General features: G+C 48.9%; 1 protein-coding gene across 8 annotated transcripts in view; it reads left to right on the forward strand.

The window, feature by feature from the left end:
* MAPK4 (mitogen-activated protein kinase 4) overlaps positions 1 to 18,027 on the forward strand; it is a 171,667-nt gene that overhangs the window by 92,799 nt on the left and 60,841 nt on the right. For 7 of the 8 annotated variants that reach the window (XM_055102781.1, XM_034943718.4, XM_055102783.2 and 4 more), the window contains exon 2: positions 10,196 to 11,611. In XM_055102781.1, coding sequence (XP_054958756.1) covers positions 11,066 to 11,611 — 546 coding nt within the window. In that variant the 5' untranslated portion in view covers positions 10,196 to 11,065. Of the gene's footprint in view, positions 1 to 6,439; positions 6,566 to 10,195; positions 11,612 to 18,027 lie in introns of those variants that run through there. The other variant, XM_055102782.1, reaches the window with a different exon arrangement.

Consider the following 18,027-nt stretch of genomic DNA (forward strand, 5'->3'; position numbering starts at 1 on the left):
ATTAGTGGCTGGGTATGGATTACACCTGTAATCCCAGTACCTTGGGAGGTTGAGGCAGGAAGATTGCTTGAGCCCAGGAGTTCGAGACCAGCCTGGGTAACATGATGAAACCTATGTCTACAAAAGTTTTAAAAAAGAAAAACCTAGCTGGACACAGTGGCATGCACCTGTAGTCCTGGCTACTCAGGAGGCTAAGGCAGGAGGATCTCTTAAGCCCACGAGTTTGAGGCTGCACTGAGCTATGATGTCACCACTGCACATCAGCCTGGGTGACAGAGCAAGACCCTAGTCTCAAAAAATAAAAAAAAAAAAGAACCAGGCGAAGAGAAGGTGGGCAGTTTCCCTAACAAAAGGAACAGGTTTTCCTGACAAAAGGAACAGCAAGTGTGAAGGCCCAGAGGTAAGGGAAATGTGACATTATCTATAAGCTGAAAGATACCTTTTATGGCTGGTGAGTAGAGTTCAGCGAGACTGGAGATCAGAGGCTAGAGACAGTGAGAAAGGATGTCAGTTCCCAAGATGAGTTAAGGAAGCAAGGTAAATCCTTCTCCAAGAAACTGGGAAAACTAGAAAAACAGAAGCAAGCACTCAAGGATGCTCAAGAGTGCTCTGTAACAGGAAGCCCCATGGGAGATGACAGAGTTCACTGGTGTTGGAACCACGCCTAGTTTAGAACCCAGGCTCTGCCTTCTAGGGTGTGATCTTGAGGAAGTCATTTCAACTCTCTGCAAAATGGAAGGAAGCGGAGGAGAATGGGCACCTGCAGGGCACCTACTGTGCACCACGCACTGTGCTGAGTTGATTAATCTACTGAGAATAGTTCCACCTACCTCACAGTGTAACTAATGAAACTTCAACTTAAACGTTGTTGAATGTGTATGACTATGCCCAGCACCTAGGAGGCCCTCAATAAAGGCTAGCACAGTTGGACTGTGTGCCTGGGGAACAAGGCAGGGCTTGGTGCCAGAGACAAAGAAAGATCCTGTTAGCAATGGGAGCGTGAGGTCAGAGTCAAGGCCACCGATGCACATGGGCTCCGCCTGAGTGCCAGCTCCAGGTGCTTGGCAGAGGCTCTCAGGAGTGCTGTTTTAGAAGGACTTTGATTCTCCTGGCTCATCAGGAGAGAGTCATGACTGATTATCAATGTCTGCCATAGGCACAAAATGGAGTGAAGTAGTATATACGGCACACATCTGCCATTGCTGGTCGAAAGCAAGATAATACGGACTCCTGTGGCTACAAGCCAAGGATCTTTGAGCATCCCTGCCATGGGCTAACCCTGCAGGTAGAAAGTAAGTGGTCCCATTTATGGGTCCCAAAATTTGGCAGGAAAACTCAGGTCTGAACACTGAGCTGCCAGAGGACTTTCTGCTTTCCCATGATGGCTTATTAAATGTGGGCTCACAGAGTTATCTCCCAATTCAGGGAAGGCACAGTGGCCTGCAGGCACCATTCAATAAGTACTGAAGCCAGTGTGGGAGAATTAAAGATGCAGGCTCTGCCTCTCCTCTGAGAAGCTCAGATCTGGCTGGGATCACTTCCCTTCAGAACACAGCCCAAACAAAGCAAGCCCCAAATAGGGCCTCACCTTATTTAGCCACTGAAGTCATAATTGCACTGATTTAGATTTTGAAAGAGGCCACCATCTTCTGCTATCTCAGATCTCCTTCCTTTAAAAAGAGAAGTTTCCCCTTGAATCTACAAGGGTCAAAGGTTGCAGGAGTCGTTTAAAATCAGAAGGATTTACACACCTGCTACACATGCCCCCTGGCACACTTGTGGACCAGAAGCTGGACTCAGCCTTCAGCCTGGGCAGGGGCCTTTGTGCAGCTAGTGCTATGCCCACGGCCACCGGCTCCCAGACTTCCCACGCAGGGACCCAGATGCTCCCCTTCCCCAGCTTTGCTGATGTGGTGCTGGAGTTCCGACGAGGCAGCCGGAATTTCTCTCCGTGCTATTTTAGTATCGCTGAGAGGCATGGGAAGGCTTTGTTCTCCCTGGCTGGTTACGTAATTTTCAAAAGGAAAACAGAGCAAAGCCCGAACGCTCCTGGAGTTTGCTCTTTGGGGAGGAGGGAACTCCCCACCCAGCATCTGATGTTCCTTCTGCAAACTTCTCTTCCCTCCCTCAATTCTTTCCTCTAACCACCCCACCTCAGGGAGGTGAAGATAACAGGGTCCCCTCCTGTTTCTTTCTCAGCAGTGTCCCCACAGGCGTGTTCTTTAGAAAACCGTATTGAGGGAAACACAACCCAGGGTGGGTGGCATCACTGCCTCCCAGGGACCTTAAGATGTTTGCAGTCACCACAGGCTCACACGTCCCAGGGGGAGAAGGCTCACCTGAGGCCCATCATGGGCAGCAGAGCCTGTCAGTGGTTCCTCTGCTTGAGATGTATTTATTTTAGACTAAGCTGGGCTTTTGGCTCGGGTCGGTTGGTGTCCTGCTGGCTGGTGTTTGTGAAGGGTCATCCCAGGTCCTGGGCTGGGAGTGGTGCTGGGCATGAGAGAGGAACAGGCATAGGGACTGTAGCCCAAGGTTGGCATCATGGGCGGCACCATTAGGAGCAGCCATCTGCCCATATATCAGGGTTTCTGCAAAGGAAAATGAGTTCCTGAGCATGCACAGGTCACTCCACACGAACCACTGCAGCCTGCACTCCTCTGGGGTGGAGGGAGCAGCGCTTAATTTCAAAAGCTGGAAAGCCAGGGAGAGTTGTTTCTCCTAATTCCTGGGGGTCCCCCTGCCGCCGCTGAGAGTAAGACCCGGCTGAGTCTCAATGGTAAAGATCAGCAATTACACAGCAGTTCTTAACTCGGTGAGGAAACACCTCTGGTCATTATGCTTTTGGGGGCCTATGTGGCCTCCTCCCTTGAACCCCTGCTTTTAGCCCCTACTCACTCTGGAGGGATTTAAAAAACTTTCTTTTCTGGGCCTCAGGGATGCTTTTTAAATTTATCTTTCCATGTGGGTTGTACTGTGTCATAACCAAAATCTTACTGCAAACATGGAGCCATTCCTGTGTCCACTGATATTTATTTATTGAATCCCTCTCTATATGCCAGACACTGCCCTGGACCCTGGGTTACATCAGTGAAAACAGACAGGTAAGGTTCCCCTCCTCCCCAGAATTCTATCTGACTCTGGAATCTAATGAGATCCATGCCAGGTGAGACCCAGGACCCCAGACTCAAGGAGGGCTTTTCAAGGCCTCTTCTCTATTTTAGAAAGTCAAGAACTGCAGATCTCCAAGTCCTTCCTCTCCATTAGTTAGCTATTGCTGTATAACAAATGTCCCAACATTTATTGGCTTAAAAACAACATTTATTACCACGCAGCTCCTGAGAGTCAAGAGTCTGGGCATGGTTTAGTTGGTGCCTCTGACTCGAGGTGTCCTGAGATGTCCATCAAGCTGTTGGCGGGGCTGTAGTCCACTCAGGGCTCAACTCAGGGAAGGGTTGCTTCCAAGCTCACTCACACGGTGGCCAGCAGGTCCATTTCTGAGAACTCACAGGGATCCCCCCATAGGGCTGCCTCAAGAAGGAGCAGCAGCTTCCCCAAAAGCGAACAGGAGAGAGTGATTACCTCAGATGGAAGCTACAGGCTCTTTATAACATGATCTCAGAAGTGGCATCCCATTCTTTTTGCCAAATTCTATTCTTTAGAAATGAGTCAGTGAGTCCAGCACCCACTTAAGGGGAGGGGATGACACAAGGCCTGAAAACCAGGATCACTGGGGCATCTGGGAAGCTGCCTTCCACATCCTCCAGGAGCCTCTCTGACTGATGGGACTCACCCTGCTTCCTGCTATGCTTATAGTAGGGATCACACAGTTGGCCCCTGAATGTTCCTGCATTGTTTCCATAATTATTGTTGTAGTTCCACTCCCCCAATATGAATATAAGCTTCTTGAGGTCAGAAGCCATGTGTCCTACCTCTTCTCACTTTCCATTTAGACCAACCGTGTGCTGAGCAAGTTACTGTCAGATCATCTCAGCCTCAAGTAAAAAAAAATGTAAAAGTCCAAAGCAAAAATGTCTTAAACAGCAGTAGGGCTTAACAGTCTCTCTTGGCAAGAAAGCTGGAGGTGGGTAGTTGCAGGCGTGGCTCAGCTCCTCAGCGATGCCAGCAAGGTCCCACACTCCTCTGCCACCTCCCCACGTGGCCTCAAGACAGCTGCTGCAGCACCAACACCACTTCCTCTACAACTGCATCCACAAACAGGAAGTAGGATTTCTTCTTGCTTGGGAAGGAAACCTTTTCCCTTAGGACTCCCCAGCAGACTTTCCCTTAGGCTTGTTGACCAGAACAGGATCATATGACCACCCCTAAAGCAATCACTGCCAAGAGGGAATTGTATTACCACAGTTGGTTTAGATTCATGGTCCTCAACAGGGATGGGTTTGGGAGATGACATCACCTCCTGGGACTCCGGGAAATGTGAGTCTGACCCAGGGACCAGGGAGCGCTATTGGCATTTAGTGGGTTGGGATCAGAGTTGTTAAACTTCCAGCAATAGTATATGGTACAATCCCATAAAACAGAGAGAACTGCAGAAGCTGAGGCCGGAGTCATTGTGTAATCACCTGAGTGAGCTTGGAAGCAGATCTTCCTCCCTATTTGAGCCTTGAGATGACTGCAGCCCTGGCCAACAGCTTGACCTTGAGTCCGAGGCACCCAGCTCAAATGCCAACACCAACCCTGTTGAAAACTGCTGATTGAGACCAGTGATTTTCAACCAGAGGTGATTTTGTGCCTCCCCGACAGGTGACAGTTGTCAGTGTTTGGAGACACTTTCAGATGTCACAGCTTGGGGGTGTGACTGGCATCTAGGAGGCCGAGGCAAGGGATGCTGCTGAACATTCAGCCGTGCACAGGATAGTCCCACTGCTAAGGATCACTTGGCTCAAGATGTTGGCAGTGCTGAGGCTGAGAAACCCTGGTTTAGACCCACTGGGAGTCATTCCTGGGTAGGCTCAGCTGCCTGATGGCCGAACCAGACCTGGTTTGTTCGTGAGGAGGAAGCAGGAACGTTTCCTGGGTAGGTGGCCACAGTCAGTGTCAGCTACAGGCCGTGCTAGTCAGGATGCCTGCAAGTCAGCCAGCTCGTCCCAAGGATGCCCAGTCCCTGTGCCACAGGCTCTAGCATGGCTGAGGTTCACAGTTAAAGGTCAAGAACATGATGGAAGGTGGGGGTGTGGTTGTTTAAAATCAAGGGTTTTTTACTCCACTTTTAATATTATTTCAACATTCTATTTCTTGGTTTCTCTTTTCATAGAATGGGCTTACTGTGGCCTCCATACTGGGTTGAACAAAGGCTGAAAAGGTGGCTGCCTCTTGCTTTAATTTGAGACATACCACAAGGTGTGCCTACCCCACATTTTTCCCTCACTGGGCCTGAAAACTCACACTGAGCCTAGATGGTTTGTGGTAAGAGTCACTCGCTGGGGCTGAGATCATACTATGGTGATTAGAGCGTGAGCGTTGGACTTGGACCAACCTGAGTTGACATCCCAGATTCTTCACCTGCCAGAGGGTGACTCTGGGAAAATCACTTCCCTCTTGGAGCTCCATGGAGGACGATATCAACCTCACAGGGGTGTTGTAAGACCCAACTGAAATAATCAGGTGAAGCCGTTGGCCTCTGGTAAACCCTCAGGACATGCAGTTCCACCATCGTCATCATGTCCTCTTTACCATCTCTCCAGCAGGCTTCTGTTAAAATGCAAGTGGGGTTGCGGAGCAAGGCACATCAGCCATACCACAGAATTGCAGAACTAGAAGGGACCTTTAGGCCAGATTAGGTAGCTTTTGGAGAGCTGGGCCCTGAGGGCATCAAATTTGCATATGAGCTGAACCAAGCCTCACCTCCTAGGTAGCTCCCTAGGAAGCCAGGCCTGGGATAGTGTCGCCATGAGGGGCAACAGGAAGACTGAGTCCAAGAGGAAGGAGACAGTGCAGTGCAGGAGGAGCCAGAAAAGGGCCGGGTCCCAACACACTTCAGGACCTGCTTGTGAATGAGCTAGAGGATGTTCCCACGGAGTCTAGAGCAGAGGTCCACGAACTACAGCCCACAAGCCTAATCTGGCCCAGCACCTATTTTTGTAAATAAAGTTTTACTGAAATGCGGCCATGCTCATTTGTTCAGGTATATTGTCTGTGGCTGCTTTTGTGCTATAAAGGCAGAATTAAGTTGTGTTGAGTGGTTTCAACAGAGGCTGTATGTCCTGCAAACATGGAAATATTTGTTATCTGGCTCGTTATAGAAAAAGTTTGCCAATGCCTGGTCTAGAGGACTCCATTCACATAGACCACAGTGACTCATTAGGATCATGAGCCTTGGAGTCAGACTGACTGCGATGTGAATGGTGCCACCTAGAACTGTGCAGTGCATAGCATGCTCAGCTGGAAATAGCGGCTCCTCGGGAGAAGGGCTTCCTGTGAGTTTCAGAGTGTTCAGGAGAGGGGAAGAAAGCAGTGTCTGTGAAATGTCAGCACCTTGCTGGGGAGATAGTTCCTGTGGAAAGTCGACAGCATGAGGTTCGGGAGGATCTGAGCAGACGGGGAGGTAAGTCTAAATTTAGACTTTCCAAAGCTGATTTGTAAACCAAAGCCCCAGGAATCCCAGAAAGGGACAGTTGGCACACGCCATCTCATCTCTGGTTTGCCTCCGCATGTTAAAAGGCTGGATGAGTGAGAGAATAATTAATTGGCCTCAACTAAGCTGTTGCCTGAGAGTCAGTGAGAAAGCAGTTGAGAGCTGAAACTCCATTGTTCAGAGTCCTGAGGGTTGAACTTTCTATTCCTGTGTTTTATTACGATGCCCAGCCATGGAATCGTGGGGACCTTGGCTGCCCTTGCGAGAGTTCCATGCATTCCTCTTGCTGGGTGTCATTCAAGCACGATTGAACGAGTGACCTTTCCATCTCAGACAGTGAATGCCACCTCCCTGGGTTTGAAATCACACCTGTGATTCGGAGCAGCTCTGAACCACCACCTTTGAGCTGAGAATGGTTGGGCTTTGCCCTGAGAAGCTGCACCACACCAAGAGCTGCCATAACCACTCCCCTGCCCAGGTGGACACATCCAGATGCCAGTCTGCTCCTCCCCAGGGCCAATGGGCCCACACCTCTCAGCATATCATGCAAGAAATGGACCACTAACCTTAGACTTCTTAGGCGGTGGATGCCTTGTAGTCAGCCCACCTAGGGAGAAAGGCAAAGGGCTTACAATGCAAATTACAGAGGAATTGGAAAGAATTCCTCTGTAAAGAAACAGAGGAAAGAGAGCAACAGAAAATGAAGAGGCTTGAGAAGAGAGGCATAATAATAAACTCAAATGGGAACAGAGAAATGGTCAGACAAGAGGCTGCCTGATTAGAGCACTGAAACTCTAAGAGAGGCAGCATCTAAGCAGAATATGTTACTAAGAGGATTGAAGTTCAGAAATATTAGTTGGTCTGAATGGTTAGGGCTTGTTGTGAGATGTGCCCTTTGAACAATTTCCATGGCAAGTATCACAAGGGACAGTGACCACCTAGGAAACGTGGGCATCACCACTGTGTAGACATAATGAACGGTACTCAGCTCCTTCCAGTCAACGGATATTTTCTATGCTCTACTTTGTGCCCTGTAAGCTACTTGTGAAGCTTACAGTCTAGTTGGGAGATGGACATGTACAAAAAGTTAAATAACAGCCCAGGCTAATGTATGGTAAATGCCAAACACAGCGTACACATGAGTGCCACAGGAGTTTAGAAAAGGGAGACATGTCATTGAGAACCAGGATGGATGCTTTAGGAAAGAAGTGAGACTTTGGATTCTGAATGATAGGATTTCAACAAGTGGGGGTGGTGGGGAAGCAGGAGAATATTTCAGGAACTGGGAAGATACAAGCAAAAAAGCCAGGCAGCAAAGAGTCTATTTAGCAGCCCACAAGAAAGGTGGAGTGGCTGGAATTGAGGCTTGCCACATTGACATTGTACCTGGCCCCTAAGCTGACAGCATATTGGGAAGACCACTGAAAAAGAGACACACACACGGGATACAGTCCCTCCCATGCATGAGAGGGAAAGAGTTTTAAAAATAAATAAAGCACCTCTTAATTATTCGCTGATTATCTGCATTGCAGCTGATCTCAAGCAAATCCTGCATTCAGCTTGCTTGTGATGTCATCCCCTCTGCTTAGGTGCTCATTCCTCTCTCTGTTTACAACCCAGCAGGAGCTGGAAAGGAAGAAGGCTTAAGCATGTCTCTTCCTAAAAAAAATAATAATATGCAATTGCCTCTTTTTGCTATGCCCTTGGGAGTCAGACCAGGCTTGTGGGGAGAAAGAGAAGTTTCAGTGTAGTTGCCATTACATGACTTGGGCAGCAGGAGTCAAGGAGGGAGAGAATGGGGAGCTGCGGAGGCTCTTTGATTCCCCTGAGTTAGGTATCCAGGCCAACTTCGCTAGCACAGGCCATAGAATCTGGTTCACTGGGTGCTCCCAGCACTGTGTCTTAGTGGCTGGGCATCCTCAAACAGAGTGAATGGTATTCATTTATCCATTCATCAGATGGATATTGACCCTATGTATGCTGAAAGCACTAAGCTGGTGCTCTCCAAGCCTTGGTATCCTCACCTGTAAAGTGAGAACTGGAATCAGAATCGATGTTTCTCAGTGGAAGTGCTGTTGGCATTCAGGGGTGGAGGGGTGGATGTCAGTGGATGTGCTCTGGGCATTTGGGCGTGGAGGTGGGAATGCTCGGTAGAATGGTTAGCAAATCTGGCCCTACCCATTAAATACCAGTAGTGACTCCCAGTCAAATAAGGTGAGGAGGGCAGTACCATCTCCAGATAAGGACTACGGGCCTTGTTTTCTTAGATTTCTTCCCAATCTGAAATTCTGTAAGTCTATGGTTGTTTTGTTCCTGGACCCAGTAAAAACATGCAGAACAGAATTACCAAAGATCTGACAAATTATCAGAATCTTGAGTACATCTTATTCAAATGTAAGGGAATGTTTAACTAAACAGCAACAATGGGTAACATCTGTTAAGCAATTACTATGTTCTAGACCCTTGGCAAATTTCTTTCATTAGAAGTCTTTACAGGCGATCTGATTGTTTACTATTTCCGATCATCTGTGTCCCCTAATTTGCCCCCTTAATTTCAGAGCATTGAGTTGACTATCGTTTTTGCTTCATGTATCTTTGCAGAGTTGTGCGAAGTTCAGATAGCAAAGTGTCTCTATAGGAGGCCCTGCGATATGAGAATAAAGCAGCAGTCTGCCAAGTTCATGCCTTTGTGTTGGATACAGTCTTCTTTCTTTGTGTGTCTGTGGTCTTTATGAACTTAGAAAACCTGCCAGTCTCTTAGACGCCATGATATTACCTTACTTCAGAGATCTGAATTTACGTGTCTAGTTTTGCAGGGTTTTTCCTCCCCACTTAGTTCCTATACCTGTAATTTGAGTCAACAGCCACCAGAGGGCAGGGACAGTGAAGTTTAGATTTGACCCATTGCTTTGAAGAGCGAGGTCACATTGTCAAAAAGAATACAGCTCACCATGCCAGTCTTGATATAGCACTGGGAACTCTGCACCCTGGTTTCTGGGCAAAGAGAGTCCTTTTATTATAGGTGGCAACATTATTTCCTTGTAATTTGGTACATGGGCTTCCTCAACTTACGTGGAAAGCAAGAGATACAAATGTCATTACATCTTAGTCCCTGTGAAAGCCTCTTAAAATGTTCAAAGACATTCGTAAAAGAAGGAAGAAAAGGAACCCAAGTGCAAAAACACGAGTATCGATCCTTTGTTTTCTGTCTGCAACTCGTTGCTTTCTACTCTCACCCTTCCTAGCTAGCGCTGATGTGTGTGTTTGGAGAGCATAAAACAAATTAATTTTGCAAAGGTCAGAAGGGATAATTCTCCACCGTAATTTGCACATGTTAACCTTGGGGGAGCAGGCACTGACATAAGAGGCACAGCATCTGATGGTCTTATCAAATCAATCCATCTTCTGTCTCTTCCAGGGGAGTGCTACACACAGCAGGAGGGTGGCTGGGCAGTGCAAAGCCCCAGAATCCCCTGAGCAAGCAGTGTTTCAGCTGGCTGGACAGATCAAATAACACTTGGGCTGGTTAACAAAAGACGCAAGTGGGAAGGTGTTCGAAGCCGGAGTGTGGAAATTTACCCAACGTTATTTCTTTGACAGGGAAGGAGACTTGGTCTGAAAGATGCCACATTCCTGCAGCCTCTCTGGGTGCAGTGGAATACAGTCTTGGGCGAGGTGGCGTGGATGAGCTGGCGAAAGAGGATGCTGCCCACATCCAAAGGCTCCAGAGGATCCTGGCCTGGCAGCTGAGCTCCCCTGCATTTGGAACCTCAGGCGTAACTTGGTGTAGAGCTCATGAAAGGTGCTTGTGTTTCTCCAGCTTTTTTCACCAGTGCTTACCAGACTGGCTCAGGTTTTGGAATCTAAGGTGAGCTGGTAGAAACGGGAGAGGTAGAAAGAAGCCCCTGGATGCCTCCAGAATTCATTGATGGGATCCCTGCATACTGCTTGGAACACAGAGAGAGGCTGTGACACAGCTGAGCTTTGGAGCATCTTAAGGAGCTCAGCTCAGCAAACAACTCTTGCATTTCAGCCAGAAAGAGCCTCTTGTAACAAAGTATTCAAAGGGGAGAGTTTCTGCATCTTTTACTTTGCAGTCCACTATGGTAGAAAACTTGACATTCCATAGATAATGATACTGGGTTTTCTTTCCAAGACGCCAGCTTTAAAAGAAATATGAGCCATTCTAAGCTTTAAGAAGGGTTCAGGAAACACAGGAATTAGTAGACAGCCCTCCCAATGCAGGTTAAGACGACAGCCTGCGCCCCCAACTAGTGCAGCTCAGCGAGCATGGCCATATGCCATTCTCGTCTCCAGAGAGCTGGTGGCAGTGACCTCACTAGGAGAAAACACATCCCTCAGCCGTGGGACTTGACAGAATGAGGTGTGCGAGGGAGGCCGCTAGCCGAGACTTGACCTTTCCTGACTGCCCCTGTGTTACCTGGGCAGCTCCAGATCACTGAGCCCACAATGGCTGAGAAGGGTGACTGCATCGCCAGTGTCTATGGGTATGACCTCGGTGGGCGCTTTGTTGACTTCCAACCCCTGGGCTTCGGTGTCAATGGTTTGGTGCTGTCGGCCGTGGACAGCCGGGCCTGCCGGAAGGTCGCTGTGAAGAAGATTGCCCTGAGCGATGCCCGCAGCATGAAGCATGCGCTCCGAGAGATCAAGATCATTCGGCGCCTGGACCACGACAACATCGTCAAAGTGTACGAGGTGCTCGGTCCCAAGGGCACTGACCTGCAGGGTGAGCTGTTCAAGTTCAGCGTGGCCTACATCGTCCAGGAGTACATGGAGACCGACCTGGCACGCCTGCTGGAGCAGGGCACGCTGGCAGAAGAGCATGCCAAGCTGTTCATGTACCAGCTGCTCCGCGGGCTCAAGTACATCCACTCCGCCAACGTGCTGCACAGGGACCTGAAGCCTGCCAACATCTTCATCAGCACAGAGGACCTCGTGCTCAAGATTGGGGATTTCGGGTTGGCAAGGATCGTTGATCAGCATTACTCCCACAAGGTATGTCTGGCTGGAATGATGGATACTGGTGGTCCACAGAATCCCCAAGAATACTTGCAGCATTCCCAAGCTATTCCTAGCTCCACGGTAGTCAGAGGACTAGAGTTATTAATTAGGGGAGGCTGGAGGGTGCTAGGAAGATCACTAGCCTGAAAAGTTGTTGGAGGCGTGGAGGGAGATCTGGTTCTTGGTCTTGGCTCTGCTATGTGGCTTTGATCACCCTGAGCTGTGCCAGCAGAAGCTGGACTAGACGATCTCCAAAATTTCTTCCAGCTCTAAATTCTATGGCTTGAAAACTATGTGGTTGGTGAATTTGCCTCTAGCATCTTCTTATCCCTGCTGTCCACTTAGCCATCCCATGTCCTTCCTGTGTGCTCAGGACACACCCTGAGGCTTCCCACCCTGTGAGCCTCATGCTCTGGTTGGTCTCACCTCCCTCATCCCATCCAAGCTGACCCATTCGGTGTCCATTTCTCTCAGTCAGTGGACAGCAGGCACAAATTGTTGATCTGATGAGCTAATCCTTCACTGTACCTTATCCAGCTAATGACTCTGTTCTCCTGGGTCCCGTGATGCTCTTGCTTCTCAGTGTGATGTGAAAGCCATGGGTGGCAGACGGTACTATTGCGATTCCCCGTGGTGGGTGCTAAATGCTCCACCAACTGCAGGGATCAGAGCTGACCCGGCCACTCTGCTGGAGACAAATGTCACACTGAGTTGTTCTCAAGGGCCCAGACCTCCTCTTACCTGATCCATTCCTCTCTTCAGAAGCTGGGAGTTCTCTGACATTCCCTTCCTTCCCCTGCCCTGGGTTCCTGCCACTTTAGGGGTGCCTCTGAGCCCCTCAGCATGAGCATGTTGCCATGTACCCTGCAACAGAGCTGGGGGCTGGGTGTGGCTTCCAGCCTCCTGCCCAAACCTTGATGCTACAAAAAATGTTATTAGAATAAAACATCTCCTTGGGATTAGGTGTACAGTAGTCTGTTATCATCCAAGGGGCTGGGGTGGGTCATGAAAGGGGAGGGTGGTTTTGAGCTTGAACATGCTTTGGCTGTCTCCCTGAGCCCCATTCCTCTGCCCTCCTTTAGCACCCCCACATAGAAGGGCACTGGTCTGCCCTCTACAGCTGCAGTGCAGGGCATCACAGGGGGCAGGGAGCAGGGCTCCCTGTCCTACCCTCCCTGGCTGGAACTTGGGCTCCAGCCCAGGTTTCAGACCCCAAATCAGCCCAGCTGACTCTGGCTCCTTGGTGCCACAAATTACTCAGTGACCTTAACCATGAGCCTGCCCTCTGCCCCACTCCTGCAGCCAAGCCATCTGTCAAAACTGACAGCCAACTCTGTAGGAAGGAATGTCCATGGGCTGGGGCCTGGGGAGGCAGGGAGAAACAGTGCCCTTGTATCTCTTTCTAATTCCTTGAACGGCTTCTTTTTTCTCTTTCTTCTAAGGAGCAATGACTCCAAACCACCAAACCAAGGGTTTTAATCCAAATCTGTTCTTACTTGGTAAAAAACCTAGAAAATCCACAAGACTCTTATATGTGGGATGCACAAAAACTACCTTCTGAATTGGAATAAACCGGTACATTTGAGTATCATATGATGAAAGAACCTGATTAAGTGAGCTGCAACAAGGAAAGAGCTTAAGACAGCACATAGTAGGGCTTTAGGAAGGTCCAGGAAGATGGTTTATTGTGGCGTAAACTGGCTATCGCAATAATTCTTTGGGGGTGACATGGTGTGAGCAAAGGACCCTTTAGGAGGAGTCAGAGGTCCGGGTTCCTTCTAACAGTGCTAGCTTGGACGTAGATAGTCACTTACCCCCTGGGAGCCTCAGTTTCCCCTCTTTGACAGGGATAATAATTGTGCTCTGTCTGCTCCTCTGGCTTATGGTTAAGAATCAAAATGGTCCACGAATGTAAAATTCCTTGGAAAGCAGTCAGGACTGCATCCATTCATTTAATGGATATTTGCTGAGCCAACATCAAACCCAAGCTCAGTGCTGGGAGCTGGAGAGACCAAGGCTCACACGATCCCCCAGCAACCCTGAGGGCTGGGCTCAGTGTTATCCTGTCACTTGGGACTGGAAGCCACTTCCCTGGTTGAGACTTTCATTTTCCCAATGTAGAGGAATTTTGATGTTCTGACTTGCTCTTATCGGGTTCTCTTTAATAAAATTCGCTGTGGGAAGTTAAAGAAATCACTGGAGGCAGTTATGAGCCCAGTAGGTGCTCACATCATCCCTGCACCCCCGTGTTTGGCAGATGCCACCCACCCCTACCCCACCTCCTCCCTCATACACTTTCTGCTTTTAGCTTTCTGCCCTCTCTTCCCACAGTGATGATGAAAGGCTTTATATTTGGTGCTTTTATTTATCCAATGTGCACTTAAATCAGTTCTCGTTTAATCCCCATAATGCTGTGAAGCACTTAGGGCAAATGGTTCATTTTAAAACAGAGAGAAACGGCTTTCTCAAGCTTACACAGCTGATATGGCCAAAGGACACAGGATCTGAGGCCTCTTCCTCTCCTGGTGGAGGGTCTCTCTGAGCGCTGTCTCCTTCATGAAGTCTTTCCGGATTCTGGGTTGGAATTAATCATTCCTTTCTCTGAATTCCCATGGCACTTTCCCCATCCCATCATGGGTATCTTCTAACACTCATCACTCTCTGCTCTGTCCTAGGAGTATTTGAGTCTGTCTCTTTGTACTCTCCCAAGCTGAGAGTCCCTTGGCCCCTTGAAAGCTGTCTCTCCTTCTTTATGGTTCCCCTCCATGGATTCTGATCACTGTACCTAAGACATGGCCCTCAATCAATTTTGTTGACTGTATTGAACAGATGGAAGAATAGTCATCTACTAGCACATTGCAGAAAGGGAGCTGTTGGGTTCATTGATTTTGTGTGGTTGGAAGGGTTGACTCTCAGAAAAAGAGCACATACTTCTTCCAGACAGTAGGTTGGTTGTGGTCAGATGTGTACATCTGGGGCATGCATCTGCTCTCTCCAGTGTGCTTGGAGGATGCTGTCTACACACAAACTTCTCGAAACTTAACCCCTTCTAAAGTTTTATGGATCTCCACTCCCTTTGAAGAAGACCATGCTCACCTGGGCTGCAGCGAGTGCCTTTGTGTGGGACAAAAAAATGCCCCTTCTCCCTGGCTGAGACAGCCCAGGGCCAGCGATAGGCTTAGTGATCCAACTGGAGCCTTGTTTGGAAAAACTCTCAGAACATTTTTCCTCTGCTCTTACACCACAACAACATACCCAGAAGACTTCTGTGACCTCAAAACCTTGGGGATTTCTCCCCACCGGCAAGCTAGCAGTCAGTTCTTCAGTGGACACCAGCTGGGTGTCCCCCAATTCAATTCCAACACTATTTACCTGGAGATAGCATCAGATCCCACATGTTGAGGGACACAAGACTGCCCCCTCCTTCCCACGAGTCATATTAATAAGTCCGTGCCTCCGGAACTTCTGATGGACTGGCTTCAAGTTGGGGTTCCCATGGTCCCCTCTTTGAGTTTAATTAATTTGCTAGAGGAGCTCACAGAACTCAGGGAAACACCTATTTACATTTACTGTAAGGGTTAGGGTTAGGTTCATGTAACACTTCCTTACATTTATTATGAAGGACATTTTCAAGGATACAAATAAACAGCCAGGTGAAAAGATATACAGGGCATAGTCCAGAAAGGTCCTGAGCACAGAAGCATCTGTCCCCAGGGAGTGGGGGCGCACCACCCTCCTGGCACATGGATGAATTCTTATTCGCCCACCCAGCAGTGTGCAGCAGCCTGGTCCTCATGCCTCCCATCTTTCTCATGGGTGGACAGTATGTCTCATTTGCTCCCACATCCCCTCCTCTAGCGCAGGGCCTGACACTGGGCACGTGCCCATTAGGTTCATTTAGTGAAGGAGATACCAAAGGAGATGGCCTTCTCTTCTCTAATGAGCAACTGGCCACGTCGAGGTTTCAAGTTGCAGTCAGGACGCATGCTGGGTGTGTGCCCCCTACTGCACCACCCCTGGGGGTCTTGGTCTTTGCAAGGTCTAGGGACCATGTAGAGGCTCCTGCAGCCCACACTTGGGGAGATGGTGTGGGTGGCAATGGAGGATGTTCCCTTTCAACAGGGGCAGTCTGGAAAACACTGCCTCTGTGTTATTCTCGCTCATCTCGCCAACTGCATGACCTTGGGCAAGTCCTTTTGCTCATGTAGTTTATCCCTAGAATAGATCTGTAAAAAGACCTCACACCCATGTTGTCCATCCCTGGCTTTTCACAGATGACAAAACTGGAAGGGAAGGAGACTAGCTCAAGGTCACGCAATGAGCGGCTGAGCCTGGGTTTTGACTCCATGTCCACTGTTTTCTCAGAGCTTCACTTCCCAATTGTCTTTTCTGCCAAATCGGGAGAGTCAGGCCATTCTGCTTATTTCATAGGATTCCTGTTAGAGTCAAATGAAAAAGCATGGCTGTCAAAGTGCATTCAGATGTACGCAGGGCTAAATCACTAACCAAACTTTGCCCAAAGAGATGCCACGGCAATGCCAGGCAGACACCAGATGTCAGTTTCCCCTTCACTGAGATACGGACCCCACTCCTGACCCAGTGGCCTTGGGGCGAGTCTTGCAGTCCCACCTGAGGGTGGCTTCTCAGCCCGTGGTCCTGTGACAAGCCCTTTCTACCGCTTCCTCTGCAGGCCCGCTAATGAGTTCTCGTTGTTTGTGTTGAGAAGAGGCAGCTGAAGGATTGGAGCGTGCTTTCTTCTGAATTTATCCCATTAGGAAGTAGACTATCTCAAAAGAGAAAAAAAAAATGTCATTAAGACTTCACTGAGCACTGTGTAAGGCTTAAGAAAGGTCAGGAACCACCTCAAGAGTATGCAGAGGTCCTGAGGAGCACGATGACAGCTTGACTCACGGTGAGAGTGCGTTGCTCCAGGAAGGGCCACCTCTCCTCCTACCATAGAGTCCTCGCTGGGGCTGCTGGGGGGACCACCTACTACCCTTGCTTGTAGCACTTATTTTACCCTGGGCTCACTAAACCTGCTCATCTCCACTACAACATTCAAGAACTGTCAAACTCCTGATCCAGTAACCTTCTATGACTAGCGTGCATCATGGCATTTACAGTAAAGCTAGCCCTCTACGGCTCACACCTCTGACTGCCAAAGGCACATATAGAGGCCCCATTGCCGGGTCTATCGTTCTTGCAGCAGTACTTCTAAAATTAGGTGGGTATGGTATAATACAAGTTACTTTAATTCTAATCCCCTGGCAGAATTTATAGCATATCCATTCCTCATTCTATCTCTCTAAGGGATAATCATAACAAGTTCTATTTGCTTCTGACAGACTGACCTAAAATCACTCATTGCAGCCGGGCGCAGTGGCTCATGCCTGTAATCCCAGCACTTTGGGAGGCCAAGGCAGATGGATCACAAGGTCAGGAGTTTGAGACCATCCTGGCTAACATGGTGAAACCCCGTCTCTCCTAAAAATATAAAAAATTAGCCGGGCGTGGTGGCGGGCACCTGTAGTCCCAGCTACTTGGGAGGCTGAGGCAGGAGAATGGCGCAAACCCGGGAGGTGGAGCTTGCGGTGAGCCGAGATTGTGCCACTGCACTCCAGCCTGGGCTACAGAGCAAGACTCCATCTCAAAAAAAAAAAAAAAACACTCATTGCCTATTCTTTCATAAGCCACATGGCGCTTGTCTTTCACATATCCGCCTTTCAAAGGGGCAGTAAGCAGAAAATACCCAAGAAGGAAAGGAAGAGGAAGGGACCCATCAGAATTTGGGCAAAGGCTCTTGTGTTTTGGTGGATCATTCAAGCAAGTCTGTTTCCTGCGGGACTGGCCTGCCTTTGAGCCTTTCTGCTTCATAGCCCTCTGTCTTCTTTCTTCGTTCAAGATCAGACTGCTTCCATGCTTTGCCTCCATATCTCATTAGGATGCCTTAAAAATTAACTAGCAGGCCGGGTGTGGTGGCTCATGCCTGCAATCCCAGCACTCTGGGAAGCCGAGGTGGGCAGATCACTTGAGGTTAGGAGTTTGAGACCAGCCTGGCCAACATGGTGAAACCCTGTCTCTACTAAAAATATAAAAATTAGCCAGGCGTGGTGGTGTGTGCCTATAGTTTCAGCTACTCAGGAGGCTGAGGTAGGAGAATCGCTTGAACTTGGGAGGTGGAGGTTGCATTGAGCCAAGATCACACCACTGCACTCCAGTCTGGGCAACAGAGTGAGACTCCGTCTCAAAAAAAAAAAAAAAAAAAAAAAATCAACTAGTGTAGTGGTTCTCAAAGTGAGGCCCCACACCAGCAGCCTCAGCTTCACCTAGGAACTTATTAGAGATACAGATTCCCAGGTTCCATCTCAAACAACAGCCCTTAGGGTGAGGCCCAGCAATCTGTGTTTTCA

This window comes from Pan paniscus, chromosome 17, assembly GCF_029289425.2.
Source record: "Pan paniscus chromosome 17, NHGRI_mPanPan1-v2.0_pri, whole genome shotgun sequence".
Taxonomy (NCBI): domain Eukaryota; kingdom Metazoa; phylum Chordata; class Mammalia; order Primates; family Hominidae; genus Pan; species Pan paniscus.